Consider the following 18,898-nt stretch of genomic DNA (forward strand, 5'->3'; position numbering starts at 1 on the left):
TCCATCTTGATGTCACACAGAACTCGTTCCAGCTCCACGGACCATTAGGATTGATGAGGTGACACCAGATAGTTTCCGGGTGAGCTGGACACAACCAGGGGACGGCGTCAAGCTTTATAAACTTGCCTGGAGACCCTTTGGAGGAGGAGACACTAAACAGGTCAGAAATATTCCACGCTGTTGTCAGGATGTTGTAGAGGTGGCGGATGAAATCGTAGATTTTTATTGTACAAGGTGCAAACAAACAACAAATCAAAAACCTGAACAAGAGATTCAAGGCAAAACATGCAGACCACGAGCGAGACAGTGGTACAAACAGCAACACACGAACACATTGACAACGAAGTGCTTACAAACTAGAGCTTCTGCTGTATAGAGGTGCTAATCAGGGTAAAACTAGACACAGGTGATAGCGGTTGGGAAAAGTGACGTGCTGGGGCTGACTGGAAATGTAGTTCAATTTGGCGCTGCCCTGACAGCTGTACATTCGAAAACAATTGAACGTATATGATATATGGCAGACACAGTGGCTCTAAATACTTGCTGAAGCATTGTAATAATCATAAATGATCAACAGCACAGTAGAAGCATTCGGATGAGTTGTCAGCGGTGCGGTGACTCACATTCATCACCATGCAGTGCTGTTTGGTGCAAAGATAAAATGCCACAGACATGAAGGTTCCAATATCTCTGACCTTCACCTGAGCATGGTATTCAGCAAGAATTTCATTTTCCCAGTTTCTACCAGAAAAAAAATGTTGGGCCAAATAGTGAAACACTGTGAGTGTTTTACTACTTTTCTCATCAGGTCCAGGAGCATCCTATTCTTCTCCACACAACTCCGCCAGGAATTCCTGACAGATGGAATTAAAAAATTGATTAAGGCTGAATAGGAGAAAGGACATTTTGAAGAGAACATATATATATATATATATTTTTTTTAAAGAATATATAGGTTTATACGGGTGTTTCATATCATTATATTTATTAGGCACTTGAGTCTTATTTATTAGTTGTTCATTATGGCCTGGAAAACTATATCCGAACTGATTTTGCCCCCCCCTCAACAAATATGATGTCATTATATATTATACATATCTTTACCAGTACACACAATGATCAGACATGTTTATCCAAATGAATTTACTTCAGCTCTTTGCTACAATACATGGTATGGAACATTATTAGTATGTGTGTGTGTGTGTGTGTGTGTTTGTGGGTGTGGTAAAATGCATCAGGGCTTTTTATGACTGGCCGGGAGTTGGTGCAGCTGTACTTTACAGATAGCACTGCAGGTCAATATGTTTACTGAGAGCCGTCGGAGCAGAAAATAATGACACGACATGAGATGGGGCTGGAATGGAGCTGCAGCTCCATGACCCACAGCCACAGATATATTTTCTCCAATCTTCAGACTCGCTTTGATGAAATGTAAAACCAGAATCATCTGCATGCAACTGCTGATAAATATCAAACAATATTTTGTTTCCGTGGTGGTTTCTCTATTTGCATTGGTGGTATACTGGTGCTACTGCTGTTTTGTTTTTTTTTGCCATTATTTATAGTAAAAATATGCCACTTTTATGTAACTTTTATACACTAATGTTAGAGTTGTAACAATACAAAAAATTCTAATTCGATACAATACGATGATAGGGTTCAATACAATGCATTTTCTACGCAGTAAAACATAAGCAACCTCGAGTTTCCATTTTCAACTGATTAAAACATTAAACAGTACACAAAGCGCAAAAACCGAAATGAAATAGTGATACTAACAATGATCGTGTCATGTGTTATACGTGTTTAATATATAATGAAACCAAAGCTGCGCTTTAGAATGGAATAAAATGTAACATGGCTAAGCTTTCTCTGGTGGCGACTCCCAAGTCAGTACCTCCAGGATTTTGCGATCGCAGAAATGAACGCAAAATCAAAGAAACACCGCGATATTTGGAGAAGCATGCGATTTTTCAAAATTACCACAGATATTCAGCAGCTTTGGGCCAAGACGCGTCGTGTGACATCATCACAATGCACATTCAGTCAAAGCCGGCTGATTCACACGCGTCGAACATGAGTACAGCTAAAAGGTCTCGTTTACCAACAAACATCATTGTGAAAGATCGTGCAAAACAGTATTGTGCAATTGCAGTTTCACCAACTCAAGAAGTTTTCTGCAAAAAAAAAATCACCAAATATTCCGCAGGTTGCATCGCAAATTTTGAAAAAAGACGCAGCAAAATCACGCATTTTTGTCTGCGACAATCACAAAAAAAAACTCTGCGAAATCCTGTACGGACTGACAAAGGGGCGTGTCTGAACCACAGGAACTTTCTCATTCTAGCTAGTCGTGCTGTCAGTCACGCAGCTCTCTGCAGCTCGAGATGTGTTTTTGAATCCTGTGTCCCATTCATCGCTGTGATTTCTTGAACCCAGATTGAATCAGCAGAAAAAAACACTGTGCTTAGTTCAGATTTATCACACACGATGTATTGTTTGATACGTGGAAGTGTTGAATCGAGAGCCTCCTATCTAATGATATACAATACACCATATGGTTACACCTCTTCCAAATATATATGAAATTATGTATACACTCATTTTTCTACTCTTAATACTATTTTTACTCTAAATGCAGGCCGTGGCAGTCGTGTTTTCTGTTCATGTCTTATTTATACATCTTTTTTTTTTCTGTTTGTGTTATAAAGGTGGCCGTATCAGGCGACATAAACACCTATGTGGTGAATGATCTTTCTCCTCTTACTGAGTATGAAGTGCTGCTGTCTGCTATCTACAGAGATGAGGCTGAGAGCGGTGCTGTACCTGCATTAGAGACCACACGTAAGACATTGCATGAAAAAAAATCTGGTGACATTTGGCTATTCGGTTGTTTAAGAATATACAGGGCGAAGATATATTTTTTTATTGTTATATATCTGAAATACATTTTGTCCTACTCTTTGCTTCATTAAATAAATTATGTATTTTCATTAGTCTTAATGACTACTATGGTATTTTGTTTAAATTAGTTAAGTCCTCTGATACCATTTCCTGGTTGTGGACTTTTGAACCCTATTGTCTATATTACCTTAACATCAACCTTGTTTATTATTTTCTATCCAGTGCCCATGCCCGCTACCACAGCCTTCCCATCTACAACCCCACCAGGTGAGAGCTGACTGATGTGTGTATGGTCATGCTGCTGTGCTGTGTGAATCGGACAGCGGAGGAAACTTGTGCTCAGGTCCGCAGGGAGAAAGATTGAGAGGCAGAGAGCCTCTTTGTTCCCAGTTCCCAGCTTCTTTCTCTCTGACTCGTATCCTAGAGGAGCCAGATGGCACTTGTTTACCGCTCCAGCAGAAACATTGTTTACTGCTTCAGGAGATAGCACCGCGGCACAGCCTGCTAAGTGGCTTAATCATTTGCGCTTCAGAATTGTTTGTGCTTTAATAGTTTATTACATTAGTTTAGTGGCAAGTGGGCAGGTTTCCATTAGCAACGTCTCACTACCTGCTGTTGCCTTTTTGTGATGCCTATTTCGGGTGGGGTTGAATTAGGAACGGTAGAGCGTTAGAGAACGAGTAGAGGTAACACATTGAGCTGTGTTTTCCAGTGACGCGGCTGGGAGTGACTAACCTGCTGGTGGACGATGAGACCACGAGCAGTCTGCAGGTCAGCTGGGACATTGATGATGCAGATGTGGAGGAGTACAGAGTGACCTACGTCAGTGAGAGAGGAGACCGTGAAGAGGAGTCGGTGAGATCACACACACACACAGTATATTGGTCATACTATCCTTGTGAGGACCTTCTAGTGACATAATTATTATGTCCACACATAAACATAACCCTAACCTTAACCTCAGTAACCAAAAGAAAACATTTAGGCTCTTTTAGTTAAAAAAACAAAAACAAAAAAGGCTGTAGTTGGGTAGCCACCTCACAGCTGGTCCCTGACTCACTCCTGACCTGGGGTTACTGTCTGTGTGGACTTTCGGTGCATTTTCTCCCTGCGTTCAACAGTGGGTTTTCTCTGGGTCCTCTGGGTTCTTCCATACTGAAAACCCTAACAAGTTGACTGTACTCAACTGACTGAGTAAACTCGTTCCCTCAACATAGTTGAGTAAAGGGGTCTCGTAAAACTTGTAGATTTAAGTTCACTTAACTTGGTGCTCATGTAGACTGTACTTAAATGGTTAAGTTTACTTAACTTGACCTTCATAAAGTGTACATCCTTTACATGACTGCCATTTCTTTGTAAACACACACACACACACACACACACACACGGAGTCGTCTCTCCTACTCATGATGAACTCTTGAACTTCACTACACCGGTACCAGCAATAGACGAGATGAAGAGGACCTCTTTTTATAATTATCTACCAATCAGTGCATTAGTTCTCTTGTTGCCAGGTGGAACTCCTTTCATGGCCAATCACATCAAAGAAAGACCAGAGTGAGCTATTTTAATAAATCATGATTTCGAGTTCATGAGAGTTGAAATCTTAAGTTTATGTATTTTGTAAGTAATTAAGTTAAAAATAAAACTTTTTGATTTATGAGTCTAAAATGCAACATTTTAAGTAATGTTTACTCGTGATTACTTGATTGTTTAAGGAAACACAACATTATGGTTTACAGTGCAGTAAACTTGGAGGTAGGCAGGTTGGCGATACTAAATTACCCCTAGGTGTGAATGAGGGTGTGAACGTGTATGTGTGTGTGTGTGTGTGTGTGTGTGTGTGTGTGTGTGCACATTGTGCCCTGTGCTGGACTATCCTATCCAGGGTGAATTCTCCCACCTCACAGTGTTACTTGGCTCCAGATCCACTTCGATCATGACTAGGATGAGGCCGCTACCAGGATGAAGGTTGAAGTATGAAAAAATTGAACTGTCAGATATTTCTGTCCCTGTGAGGACATTTGGTCCCCACTAAGATTTAAAAACAGGCCCACACTTACAGAAACCAGAAAACAATCACTTGTCAAAACTTTAAAACGTTTTTGGCTGGATGATGAAACGATCTCATGGATGTCTCAGAAGAAAAAAAAATCATTAACACAGAAAGAGAGACAGTCCCACATATAGTATTCCAGTGAGGTCCTGTAATGTCAGGACTTTCTTTTGACTCAAAATATAACATGAGAAATTTATTACCACCGTGTAGTAAGAAAGCCTCGGAAGTAATCATATTCCCTTAAACTCACAGACTTACCTTCCTCTCACACTTGTAACTACATCGTTCCTATTTAGCTTGACTGTAGATACTGAAAAATTCTATCAATCTATCTCTCAGTTAGTATTCATATGCATGTAGCAGTGCTTTTCTTTTTCACTAATATAGGTAGCCCTTGAGATGTTTATGCTCTCTCGATTTTAAGTTGCTGTAAGGAATGCCTCTGGCCCAATGCCCTTTGGGTATTTTCAACACTGTTCCCTGTAGTATAAACACATCTGCCTCTTGAATCAGTTATTTCTTAGCTACAGAATCCTTCTGAGAGCTTGAGCAGGTGCTGCATTTGGAATGCCACAGTCGTTTTTAAAGTACATTTTATTGACAATGATTCGACCTTGGCTTGCCACGATTATAATCTGCCATGGTGCTGTTCAGCTAAACCTGAAAATCAGATCTGGCCAACAGAGAGAAGTCATCCGACCCCCCGTTTCTCGAAGATAAAATATTTAGCTATCCTTAAGGAAACAGCTTGAAATTATTTTTCCAACTCTGTGCTGGCGTGTATGTCTAACCATCAGCCACATCTTGGTTTTAATTCTCAGAGTGAGCCACTGCAGGTCAAGCCGAGTGAAAGATAAAGGAGGCAGGAGCAGGACAAAGGAAATTCCATTATCTCTTCAACTGACATTTAGGTCACTGCCACAGAGACGTGGTAAGAGGGATAGATGAAAAAGAAAAGAAAAAAAATGAGGGAGAGCAGGAAGAAGTAGAAGACCAGAGAACAATACATTCTCCATTGCTCTTGGAGAGGAGTCATATGAGGACATAGTCATTTTGAGAGAGACTTTCAAAGAGAGTTGGAGAGCGCGAGATAAGGAAAGCAGCTCTAGTCATCTGGTTTCAGCACCACAGGTCGGGTGGACAGCTCCACTAATAGGAGCTCTGTGGGATCGTGTACCTCCAGCAGAGTGGCTGACTGAGTGTACGTTTGATAAGGCTCATTGAACATGGCAGGTTGTACAGAACGGGGATGAAATGAGTCATGATCAAAAAAGTTCATTCTAAGTCAGATGCTAGTCAGATCTTTTTAATATTCAAAGGAATTTTGTGTTGATCATATCTTCAATGACAGTTGTGATTGGCAAAGTCATTCCCCATAAACGTGAATAAAAAAGTTTATCAGTCTCTGCTCCTCTCATTTTAAATAGTTTAAAAAAAAAAAAAAAAAAAAATACTGTCATTTATTTTTCAACTGATTTAATGCTGCATATCATGGTTTCATCATTTTTTCCAGTGATAGTTTTGTTTTAAAAACTTGCATAAACAACTTTTAAACCTATACATTTCTTTAAATAATCAAATCCTGGCTAGTGTTGATAATAGTCAGAGTTTGATGATTCTAGCAAAACAAGAATTCAGTACAACACATGTCCATCCCAGTGACATGTTTGCGGGGCTCCAGGGTCCTGGGTACTATTTGGAGTTTCACATGTTCCCCCATGTAGGTTTGCTGCTGGTTCTCTGGTTTCCTCCCACAGTCTATAAACATACAAGTAGGTTGATTGGTTACACTAGATTGCCCATGTGTGTGAATGTGTGTGTGTGTGTGTGTGAATGTGTGTGTGTGTGTGGTGCCCTGCCTTTGACTGGTATCCCATCCACGGTGACTCTTTGTGCCCAATGTTTTCGGGATGGGTTCCAGATCCACCACGACCCTTACCAAGGTTGAATGAATGAAAATGAGGACTTGTCCATCCCTTTGGTTATGAAACTTGGTAAGCAGCTTGGTAATGTAAGTTATGTAACTTGGTAAGGAATTGATCACATAATAGGTCAGGTTAGATCAACTCGAATAATTCAAGACAGCTGTTTTCCATTCAGTAAATTCAGGTAATAGTTTTAAATCATCCCTTTCCTGTCTGATTTTAGAAAAATATCAAATGTAAAACACCTACAAAATACTTGAGACCATTACTGTAATTTTACATAAACCATTTTCCTGATTTCTCTTGCTAATTAGACTATTTGCCATTCTCTGTGCAGCATGTCCCTGGTATCTGTCCAAATGTTCTACACAAAACCCTACAGAATCAAGTAACAATGATTTCTATGCCAAACTAGTTTTTCATTGAAGATAGATTTTTTTTTTACCTCTGAAATTAGATGCTTCATGTAACAGTCCTGAACTGTGTTTTGTACATTATGACATTTATTACATCAAAAGTGCTATTTTTAGCTATGTTTAGTGCTATGTTTTGTTGGGAAATGGTATTTTCTATTATTTGGGTCATCAAAATTTATTTTACCCATATTTTATCTCCTTTTTACTAATATCTTTGATGCACAGTATTCTTACACATGGACTGTCCATTTATTTATTATTCATTCATTTTTTTTAATGAGCGATACTTGTAAAAGTTCAAGGTTTATACAACATAAAATTTTAAGTATTATTTGATTAATTGATAATTGATGCAGTGTTATCTAAGAAACATTATTTCCGTACTTCCTGGCTTGACACAAATTGTGCCTGACCACCACATTACCCTCACACATAGACAAGTATTCACATAGTAACAATTCCAAGATTGTGTGTGTGTGTGTATATGTGTGTATACGTGTGTGTGTGTGATAGATGATATGTCTGTGAGTGACTACAGCAATATCGATAGCCCCCTTTGTTTCCATTGTAACTGCCACATTTCAGTAAGCAACCTACCTTAAGTGAACCTTCCTGAAAGTAAACCAAGATACATCTGCACTTTACAAACTTTTATATGAAAATGTATACCTTTCTGTCTGCTACACTCCAGGTGCTGGTCCCAGGCAATAGAAAGAGTGTGATGCTGCAGCCTCTCCTCTCAGACACAGAATACAAGATCACGGTTAACCCTATTTATCCTGAGGGGGAAGATAGTGCATTCTCTCTGTCCTCCATTGGCCGTACATGTGAGTCTCTGCTCTTGTCCTCTACTGCCACATTACGAATGACACATTGCTCTAACTTGATAGCTTGTCAGTGACCTATATGTGTATTATAAAAGTGATGACATTGACTTTATTGCCAAAACTGCTAGAAGTTGATTTTTAGTACAGTTTATACGAGAGAGTACAAAACATAACGGAAGCCTAATAACTGTATCAAACATCATAATATTTATGATTTATGATCAATTTAATACTATATGAAAACTTATCACCGCTGCCATGATGTCTTTCTACTTCCATTTGCCGGGTTTCTATTTTTGGGTGCACTACAATTTCAATCCAGATGCAGTTAAAAAGCCAACGAAGATGCTAAGTTAATATATTTTGTTATATTTTAAGTTATGAGAGAAGTGAATTTGTATGTGGATGTGAATGCCTGATTAAAGGCAAATCATTTGCCTAATTGTCATGTAATGAGAATATGACATGGATGCAATTGCAATTAAGAACTTTATTGAAGAGACGAGAAGACAAATGCAAATCGTAAAGCAAAACCGTGGTCAAAGACAAAGCGAGGAGTCAGGTAATCGGCAAACTGGCATAACCTAGGCTAGGACAAGAATCGTGAACTGCGAGACTATAAACAAGATCAAAAACCATGAAACAAAGAAACAAGGATCAAAGGCTTGGTACGGTAGAAACACTAACAATACTTCACTCTGAACAAAGGCACACGAGGGGTTTAAATACTTAACGAAATCAAAGGTACAACATAAACAGCCGTGAAGTATAGTCTTTACACATGAGGGAGACATCCAATAACGTAACAGGGGCGGAGACAAGACAATAAATCATAACAAAACACACATGTAGAAAGTAAACAAAAAATACGGAAGCGCTTGTCGCCCTCCGACTGGAACGTGGCTTGGGAAGTCGTCTAAACGGTCTCAGACAGGAACGTGGCGTGGGAGGCCGTCTCGTCTGCCTCAGACAGGAACATGGTTTAGGAGGCCGTCTCGTTGATCTCTAGCAAGAACCTAGCTAGATAGACCACTTCATAGTTCTCACACTAGGGCTCAGGAGATGAGGTCACCACGTTGACCTCCAGCTGGAGCTCTGCAGGCGAGACCGCCTCGTGGGTCTCGGGCTGGAGCTCTGGAGTTGTGGAGGTTGCTCTGTCGGGCTGGAGCTGGGCTGTGGAGGCCACCCTGTCAGTCTCTGGTTAGAGCTGGGCTGTGGAGGCCGCCCTGTCAGCCTGCTCATAATAGGTGGTGAACAGCAGAACAGGTTCGCTCGTCATGCTGGTCCCACCAAAAGATCCTCCAGGTTGGGGGTGTACTCTAGACTCCCCTCGGTTACAAATAGTCCCACAAAATTTATATTGTTAAGCCCACTGGATCCTGTACTGGCCAGATGCTTCGCCCACTTGCGGGCTGGGCCAAAGAACCGTGACAAAATGAATCCTAGCCACTACTCCTTGTTGGGCTTGAGGTTTGCCAGGCTCGAGTCAAATGAACTGGATCGAGTCAAATGCTGGCATGGTTTCTTGGTTTCCCTGGCGTGACATCTCCTCCGCTTTTCTGCTGCAACCATAAACTGGGCTAGGACAAGAATCGTGAACTGCGAGACTATAAACAAGATCAAAAACCATGAAACAAAGAACCAAAGATCAAAGGCTTGGTACGGTAGAAACAATAACAATACTTCACTCTGAACAAAGACACACGAGGGGTTTAAATACTTAACGAAATCAAAGGTACAACATAAACAGCTGTGAAGAATAATGACACGTGAGGGAGACATCCAATAATATAACAGGGGCAAAGTCAGTATCACTGAAAAACCCGGAAGCGCGGGCTGTTGCGCTTTGGGCGGTTGAGTGCGCTGCTCGCTCCATTTTTACACAGTTTTTAGGTCATGCCGGAGGTTTGTTATGATCTACTGAGATTTTAAAGTAAATCATAGTACTTGTGGTAAAAATAACTGGGTTTCATTGAAAACATAAATAACATTTCATTACATTTCATTTTATTTATGCTAACTAATTGAGTTAAATGTTAGTTAAGGGAACCTTAATGTAAAGAGTTACTTAAAAATGATATACTTCCGAGTGTTCAGATAATTAAACTTGTTGTACTTGTAGTTTGTATAATAAAAAATCCACTTACAGGCCTCACATCATCTCCAGCTTCTCTACAGATATGATACCACTAAACAGACTTTTTACAAATGCATTTTATTGCCACAGTTTCTCTAGCCAACTACGAGCAACAATGAAAACAATGCTATGACAAGAAAGACAAACCCTGCTTCTGTTGTGAATAGGGATGTCACGATACCAAAAATCTAGTATTCGGTACCGATACCAACAAAAGTACACGATGCTCGATACCAAAGTCACCACCACGGTGTGTAAAAAAAACTCCTGGAGGACATCCTCCTCTAGCTGATACTGGCAAACAGTGGGAGAGATTTTAGTTATCAAAGATACTGACTAATAAAACAGTGGAGGCTACAGGTGCTAAGGTGCACTCCTAAACACATGCGCACTCGCACACACACACTCCTTATACTCTGAATGAAAGCATTAGCTTGAATTCACTGACATGGTTTCAGGCCAAAAACATTTATTAAAAGCATTAACATTTCAATAATTATTAGGGACATTAGGCTACATTTAGCTGACAGGACATGGGCTGAATGGCGATGCATGGTGGCCCATTAGGAGGTAGCTTATAACACTGCAATATGTTAGCGTCGTTAACAAATAACTGGCTATCGCTAACATCGGTTTCATGGCAGCAATGCCAGCTGCCTCAAACAAATATAATATAGGGCCTGTGTTTCAGGATAAGGATTAGGAGTTTTACAGTTTGTATATGATGTTAATATGACTTGAAACTCACTCACCTGGAATTCTTTGAAGGGATCAGGGTGCCTGTCTTTCAAGTGCTTTGCCAAACAAACATCCCTTTTCAAACAAATGGATGTTTCCTCGCTTTGTTTGAAATGAACGATAGCAGCGGTGGCACACCGGCTTCAGAGCACCAATTATATGTTTGTTGTCATCCGCCTCGAATGTGAAGTATTTCCATATTCGACGCTTACCACCTTTCTTCTGTGGGCGCCCGTGGGCTTAGTGGTTAGCATGTTCGCCTCACACCTCCAGGCTCCGGGGTCCGAGTCCCGCCGGGGCCATGTGTGTACGGAGTTTGCATGTTCTCCCCGTGCTGTGGGGGTTTCCTCCGGGTACTCCGGTTTCCTCCCCCAGTCCAAAGACATGCTGATTGGCGTCTCTAAAGTGTCCATAGTATGTGAGTATGTGATTGTACCCTACGATGGATTGGCACCCTGTCCAGGGTGTACCCTGCCTTGTGCCCGATGCTCCCTGGGATAGGCTCCAGGCTCCCCATGACCCTGAAAAGGAGTGCGCGGTAGAAGATGGATGGATGGACCACCTTTCTTCTCAACGAGTTGGGGCAGAGCTAAACTTGTCGCCATCTTCTGTAATTTGTAGGCATTCTTCTTCTTCTTCACCACTTGTGGACCGACTAAAACACTTGCGCGCATTTGCTGCCCCCATCAGTTCCGGAAGAATTGCAGCCTCAGTACCTTCAGTACCAATGGTACCTACGCTACTGCAGAAAAACAAGTATCCTCACGTTTTAAGAATGTTGGTACTGACTTGGTACCAAAGTATGGGTTCTCGTGACATCAATAGTTGTGAATCAGGAAAAAAAAGTCACCAAACAGCAAACATCAGACACACAAACATAGACAATACGGCATTCAATTCAATTCAATTCAATTTTACAATAGACATTGTCACAAAGCAGCTTTACAGAAATATCAACATGGTATACAGATATTAAAGGTGTGAATTTATCCCAACTGAGCAAGCCTCTGAGTGGCATTCTTGTAGCTTTTCAGCAACCGTTTTATGCAGATGCAGTTAGCCAAGGCCAGAGGTTCATTCCTGGGCCCTGTGGAGTGCATTTTCAATCAGGCAGCCTAATATTGATTTTACTCTTTAATAAGCTTAATGAAAGCCATCCATTACAGCACCACTCTCCCAGCAGTAATGAAGTGATCAAACTAGCCTTATTTCCTCTGATGGAATTGATTATGTTTACCACACTCTCAATGATCACTTTCCAATGACAATTTACTGTTCGGTGACTCGCTGATTAGAAATGTTAATGACACCTTGCAGTGAACTCTAATTGAAAATGAACTGGAGCTTGTATTGGTTCTTTGCAGTAATGTCTTGATTAATATCAGTTTCTTAATCTGATCTGTTCTTGTTTCTGACTGCGTTGTTGGTTATAACAAATGTCACTTATGCTCCAATCATAATCGTGCCCAACTGACCATCTAATTAGTTCTTGATCAAATAAAACAGGTGTGTTAGATTTTGGAGGTTTGAGATGAAACCTGCAGGAAGGTACACAAGAGGACTCACTCTGTGACAAATAGTGAGATGTGAGATTTTTATTCAATGACCGTAAAAGCATTTTAGCCATTATGTTGCTATGAATAGTTTGAATAGGGTTCATAGCTTCTTCAAAGAGTTTGCAGTCCTTCCACATTCCTTTGTAGAGTTCTACAACAATCGATGGACAACCAAAGAACCCTTAAGACTTCTAGCTTTGACCATTAAAAAAAAAGTACCTATCAATGGTCCCATTGTTCCATGCCATCTATTCTCCTGTAAGTCCAGCATCACAGGAGAATAATAGTAATAAAAAGAAGCCTTTTATTTACAGAAAATGCTCAATATATCTACCATTTTTTTCAATGCACAAATTCTTATGAGTAGAAATGATTGCTTTTATTCTTCCTTTCTCAGATACATCATGGTCTGTATATATCTATTAACCATATGATGCTGGACTAATTGGGCACCCTGAACAGTATAGATGGAAACAGGGCATTACATGTTTGTGGGATATATCTTGGTGGCATCAGCCCACCCATTTTCACTTTTATTTACATTGTTACCCTCATGGCAAAATGTCCTGAACATAATATCTAGTCTTTCTTATATATACAGTAGCCAAATAACTTTAAGCATATAAATGGTTACAGTGAAAAAGTCGTTTAGTAGTCTTTTAGTCATCGAATATTGATCTAAAGTTTTAGTAAAACTTTCATAATGGGTCATTTTGACCTGAACTGAATGAATGGGTTAAGGGAATATTGTTCGCTGTGAGACCTTAGCTATAAAAGCTGTCAGTAAGTAACATAATACCATGCCTTGATTAAACTGAACAACAGTGTAGTTGAGAGACTTTTCACAACGTATGTTGATCAAATATTCATTAGCTGGCTAAATTAGCTGGCATGCAGGTTATAAGGATGAAAAGGAATAAAAATGTGTGTTAAAATGAGAACCATATGGGAGATTTGTGAACTTGGCTGGGGATAACACCGGGTGAAGACAGTGATAATTGGGACACTGAGAGAATTAGGAGGCTTGGCAAATGTGACAATGATGAATGTTCTAGCGGCTCAGACTGGAAGCACCTGCTAGGTATTGCATTGAAAACCAGGGTCTGCTAAAAGTTGCTGTAGGCTGTGAGTAAACACAGCTGTTCCTTGTTATGATTATGTTTTTTCTTTGCTGGCCAGTACCACTGACTGCACCTAACAACTTGAGGGTGTCTGAGGAATGGTACAACCGCTTCCGCCTCACCTGGGACACACCTGCCTCACCCACCATGGGCTACAGGATCATCTACCAGCCTACTTCTGGTGTGTATCTTCATGCTTACAACCACATACACACCTGAACCTGTGTTCTGCACAAAGCTCTCTCCATGGGAGGCTTCACCAAATTTTAATTGTGTGGGTCACTATAATTTTGAAACCAGCATTTTGCCTAAATAATACTCTACATAAAAGGCTCCCGAGTGGTACAACAGAAAAGCATTGGGGGATTGAATCCCAACTACACCATAGCCATCAGTGGGTGGGAGTCTAAGGAATACAATTTGCCATGCTCTCTGGGTGGGAGGGATTGCACACTCTCTCCACTGTCAATCAGAATAGCACTGGCTAATCATGGCTAGATCATGTATGTGGAAGAGGGTTCTTCAGAATGTGTTACACAGCCCTGTGAGGCAGCATGAGCAGCAGATGTGGTAGCTGGCTTCTTGTCTTGGCTGTACTAGCCGTGCGACCAATCCTCCCTAGTTAGTATACCCTCCTACCAACTGTGCTCCCAACCCTCCCCATGCCATAACAGCATACCTGCCATGTGATAGGCGCGAGCTGGCTTGTTAGTGGATATTGGCAAAGTGACCAAAACTGTGGTAAAAATGGGGGGAAAATCTACTAATGTTTGAAAAATATTATGTTAAACTGATAGTGTCTCTATATTTACTGTATGATTTGCTGTGTTACAATTTAAATGTAAATTTACAATTTAAATGTTACAATTTAAATGTCTCTAATTGTAAGTGTTATTCTTTCCATTTTATTTGTTTTTTTGCCTTTGTTTGTGAAGGGTGCCAATAATTCTGGAGTTGCTGTAATTTACACATGGCAATGCCTTTAGGTTTTTTTTTTTTTATTTAAAAAAAAAAACAAGAAGCTTTTAATGTGTAAGACAAGGCCAACTTGAATAAATGCTGCTGATGACAGCTAAGTGTGTGCAGACATCTGTTTCAACATCTGCTGGTCTGAATATGACCATTCTTCCATCTGCAGGATTCCTTTCAGCCGTAAACAGACACTCTGATTTTGGTTGTTGAACACCAGAAGGAAAAATATCAGTGTTTTCCACTGAAGCCCTTTGAGCGGGGACTCAAATTGAGCTTCTATAAACTTATATTAAAAGTGGAGCCTGTGGTGGAGAGAAGTGGCTACTCCACCTACGTTTAATAACTTCTTAAACAAGCAGAGCTGCACACACTGCGGATGAATCATAAATCCACTGCTCATTTGGCTATAGGGTATCAGAAATCTGCTTGCTTTGTGTATGCGTTTGTACGAGTATCGAGTTAAGGGTCTAGAGAATCTATACTTTAATATTTTTGTGGATCAGCTGTTCCTTTATTATCTAGACTTTTGCTTAGACTGTGATCTTTCTGTGAAGTTATTGAAGTGGGTGAGCTTTGTACTGTGTTGTTTTCCTTTTTCATTATTAGGTCTTCTGCTACGCTGAACTCTGATTGTCTTTTTTTCCTTTTGTACTATTCTGTGCAACAGAGCAAGATAAATCCCTGCCTGATTAACACCCTTCAGGTGAAATTGGTTTGTGTGATGGCGTTGCTAAGTAGTGAATTAATGCAGATTATTATTATTTTTTTGAATATTGAAATTTAAATGTGCGTATGTTTGAGGTGGATGTACAGTATACATCTATCTGCAGTAACATTAAAACCACAGTGAATAACACCGTTTATCTCGTTACAGTGGCGCATGTTAAGGGGTGGGATACTGTATATTAGGCAGCAAGTGAACAGTCAGTTCTCAAAGTTGATGTGGTCGAAGCAGGAACAATGGGCACGTGTAAGGATCTGAGTGACTCTGACAGGGGTGATGGCTAGACGACTGGGTCAGAGCATCTCTAAAACATCAGGTCTTGTGGAGTGTTCCTGGTATGCAGTGGTTAGTACATACTAAAAATGGTCCAAGGAAGGACAATGGGTGAACCGTGACAGGGTCATGGGCACGCAAGGCTCACTGATGCACGTGGGGAGCGAAAGCTAACCCGTCTGGTCCGATCCCACAGAAGAGCTACTGTAGCACAAATTGCTGAAAAATTTAATGCTGGCTATGATAGAAAGGGGTCAGAACACACATCACACAAGAGAGGCGTATACAGTATTAAGCAGGTGGTTGTAATAATTATGGCTGATCGATGCATGTATGCTGGCATTTGTGAGGATGTGTGTTATCGCTTGTTTGTTCTGTGTTGTGTTCAGAGTCGGGTCATGCTCTGGAGACGTTTGTAGGAGAAGATGTGAACACACTGCTGATCCTCAACCTGCTGACTGGCACTGAATACAGCGTTAAGGTCATTTCTTCATACACAACAGGCTCTAGTGAGGCTCTCACCGGCATAGCCAGGACACGTGAGTCTGTCTGTCACAAGCACACACACACACACACACACACACACACACACACACACACACACACACACACACACACACACACAAACAAAACCCCACAAATACTAATACATTATTCAAAGTGATCAAAAAAATGTTTTTTAAACAGATACAAATACAGATATGAATAGGAGGAGGACTATTTGTTTTTAGAAAGCTTGCCAGAAAGATTCAGAGCATATCTGATCGAGAACAGAGGTGTGACATGAACTAACATGAACATGTGGTACTGACACATTTTCAGCATCCTTAGTAACTGCCTGGTCAGGGTTGTGGTGGGTTAAATTAGGCTGCTAGTTTGTTTATATTTTGGGAAATTGAACCTAGTTGAGATTATAAACTGTCAAAGACAGAATTTTTTTTTAAATGAAAAAAAAAAAAAAACCCATTCAGTTTTAGGCCACACCCACTTCAGGTTTAAATCTGAATACAGGTATGATTATTTGAGTCTCTGAACAGATACAGACAGTGGCACTGTGTTTCCCCTTAATATGCACATACACACAGTGTTTGGTGGGTCAGATCAGATGTCCTAGGTGACACTCCTGCCTTTTAAGTGCTACTAGTTTCCTGTCTCTTTTAGTGACAGTAAAGCATTGCTCAGCTTGTGTTACACAAACTCCAATTTTATTTGTGAAGCAAATTTTTCCCATTTTCCCCTAAAATTTACTCACCTCCCACTTCCCAGTTCTCCCATATCACACAACTTCTACAAACTGGGGAGAGCAAAGTCTATGGCACATGGATTCAGCCAACCAATTCAGCCAACCAATGAGCTGACTGCCCTCTTCCACATACATGAACTCACAGGCAAGCATGATTGGCTAGAGTTGCTCTGATTGACAGGGGACAGAGAACGTGCTATCCCTCCTACCAAGAGAGTACGGCTAATTTTGGCTCTCGGCTATGGATGGATGTGACAATGTCGAAATTTGATCTCACAATGATAGGCTTTTTTGGTGCAGCTTTACAGAAATCCAGATGTAGATTTAGGTCCATAATAGGCAAACCAATAAATAAAAAAAAACTTCCTCAGATGACTGAGGAAGAATCCTTGAGAGGAATCCATCCTCTCAGTAGGATTATAAATCATTACTCTCCTAAAGTTGTATACTCTAAAGGCGAACAGTACTGAATGTGTTGAAAAGATGGTCAGTATGAGCCTTGTGGCCGAAAATTGTTCCTTTGTGGTGCTGCTCTTAACCATTAATCTTTTTTTTTTTAATCTGAAGAATTGAGATGCTGTGATAATCAATCTGTTAAGAAGTCTTTCTGAAATAGAGATGGTTTCATGACAGACAGCCAAAGGAATATTAATGCTCAGATACACAGCTACTGTAATAAAAGTCCTTTGCATATAAATGTGATAGTGCAGCCTGTATCACAAACTAATACATTTCTGAGCTTTTCTCATCAAATAGGAAGCAGATTGGGTTTTTTTTTTCTTTCAATCAGGCCTGCGGGTACACAAAAGAATTCTGGTGTGCCATTGTGTCACTCTCTCAATTTACCGTACCTAGATAAGCAAGAGTGGTGCTGGGATGCTAAAGTTTTGGGATGCTTTTGGAAGAAAGATCCGTTTTGTCATATCTGCCACCCCTCATCAGATCTTTCCTAGGACGTTTTCGTATGTGTCACTGCACTGAAGACAGTGCTAAAATTTCATTGTCTTATGATGACACAATAATACTGTCTAGCTATTTGAAAAAGCTATTTACCTCCTGTTTGCATCATCTGAGAGAAATGGGAAGGCTGCTGTAGAATACAGTAATACAGGCGAACACATTTCTCCTGTTAGCTATGCTTTTTTATATGTATTAATAACTATACCGTCCCCTCTGAAACTATTGGAGCACCAAGACTCATTTGTTTGTGCTATACACCAAAGACATGTGGGATTGAGATTAAAAGATGGATATGAGACGCGAGTTTAGAATTTCAGCTTTTATCACCCAATTTTTAGGCAAGGAAAGGTATGTAAAGGACAGATAAGACTTCAAGTAAATTAAAGTAAATAACACTTATTTGGTTGCATGTCCCTTGCTTGCAATAACCGCATCAATCCTGGAACTCACTGACATCACCAAATTGTTGTTGTTTTTTTCTTTTGTGATGCTTTTGCAGGCTTGTACCACAGTTTCTTTCAGTTGTTGTTTCTTTTGGGGAATTTCTCCCTTCAGTCACCTCTTCAGAAGGTGAAATGTTGCTCAATTGTATTAAGGTCTGGTGATTGACTTGGCCAGTCTAAAATCTTCCACTTTCCCCCCTGATAAAGTCCTTTGTTGTGTTGGCAGTGTGTTTTGGATCATTGTCTTGCTGCATGATGAAGTTCCTCCTGATTCATTTAGATGCATGTAAGTTGGCAGACAAAATGTCCCTGTAAACTTCTGATTTCATTCTGCTGCTACCATCATGAGTTACATCATCGATAATGATTAGTGATCCTTTTCCAGATGCAACCATGCAAGCCCAAGCCATGACACTACCTCCACCATGTTTCACAGATGAGCTTGTATGTTTTGGATCATGAGCAGATCCTTTCAATCTCCACACTTTGGCCTTTCCATCACTTTGGTAGAGGTTCATCTTAGTTCCAAAACTTTCCTCTGTATTTCTTTGTGAATTTCAATTTGGCTTTACAATTCTTCCTGCTGATGAGTTGTTTGCA

At 40.4% G+C, this 18,898-nt stretch overlaps 1 protein-coding gene across 4 annotated transcripts in view; it reads left to right on the top strand.

Moving 5' to 3' along the window:
- The window catches only part of col14a1a (collagen, type XIV, alpha 1a), a 115,142-nt gene that overhangs the window by 44,133 nt on the left and 52,111 nt on the right, over nt 1–18,898 (top strand). For all 4 annotated transcript variants that reach the window (XM_017471033.3, XM_017471052.3, XM_017471024.3 and 1 more), the window contains 7 exons: nt 21–160; nt 2,712–2,844; nt 3,127–3,171; nt 3,617–3,759; nt 7,996–8,131; nt 13,742–13,864; nt 16,042–16,191. In XM_017471033.3, coding sequence (XP_017326522.1) covers nt 21–160; nt 2,712–2,844; nt 3,127–3,171; nt 3,617–3,759; nt 7,996–8,131; nt 13,742–13,864; nt 16,042–16,191 — 870 coding nt within the window. The remainder of the gene's footprint in view (nt 1–20; nt 161–2,711; nt 2,845–3,126; nt 3,172–3,616; nt 3,760–7,995; nt 8,132–13,741; nt 13,865–16,041; nt 16,192–18,898) is intronic.

This window comes from Ictalurus punctatus, chromosome 1 (assembly GCF_001660625.3).
Source record: "Ictalurus punctatus breed USDA103 chromosome 1, Coco_2.0, whole genome shotgun sequence".
NCBI classification, from domain to species: Eukaryota; Metazoa; Chordata; class Actinopteri; order Siluriformes; family Ictaluridae; genus Ictalurus; species Ictalurus punctatus.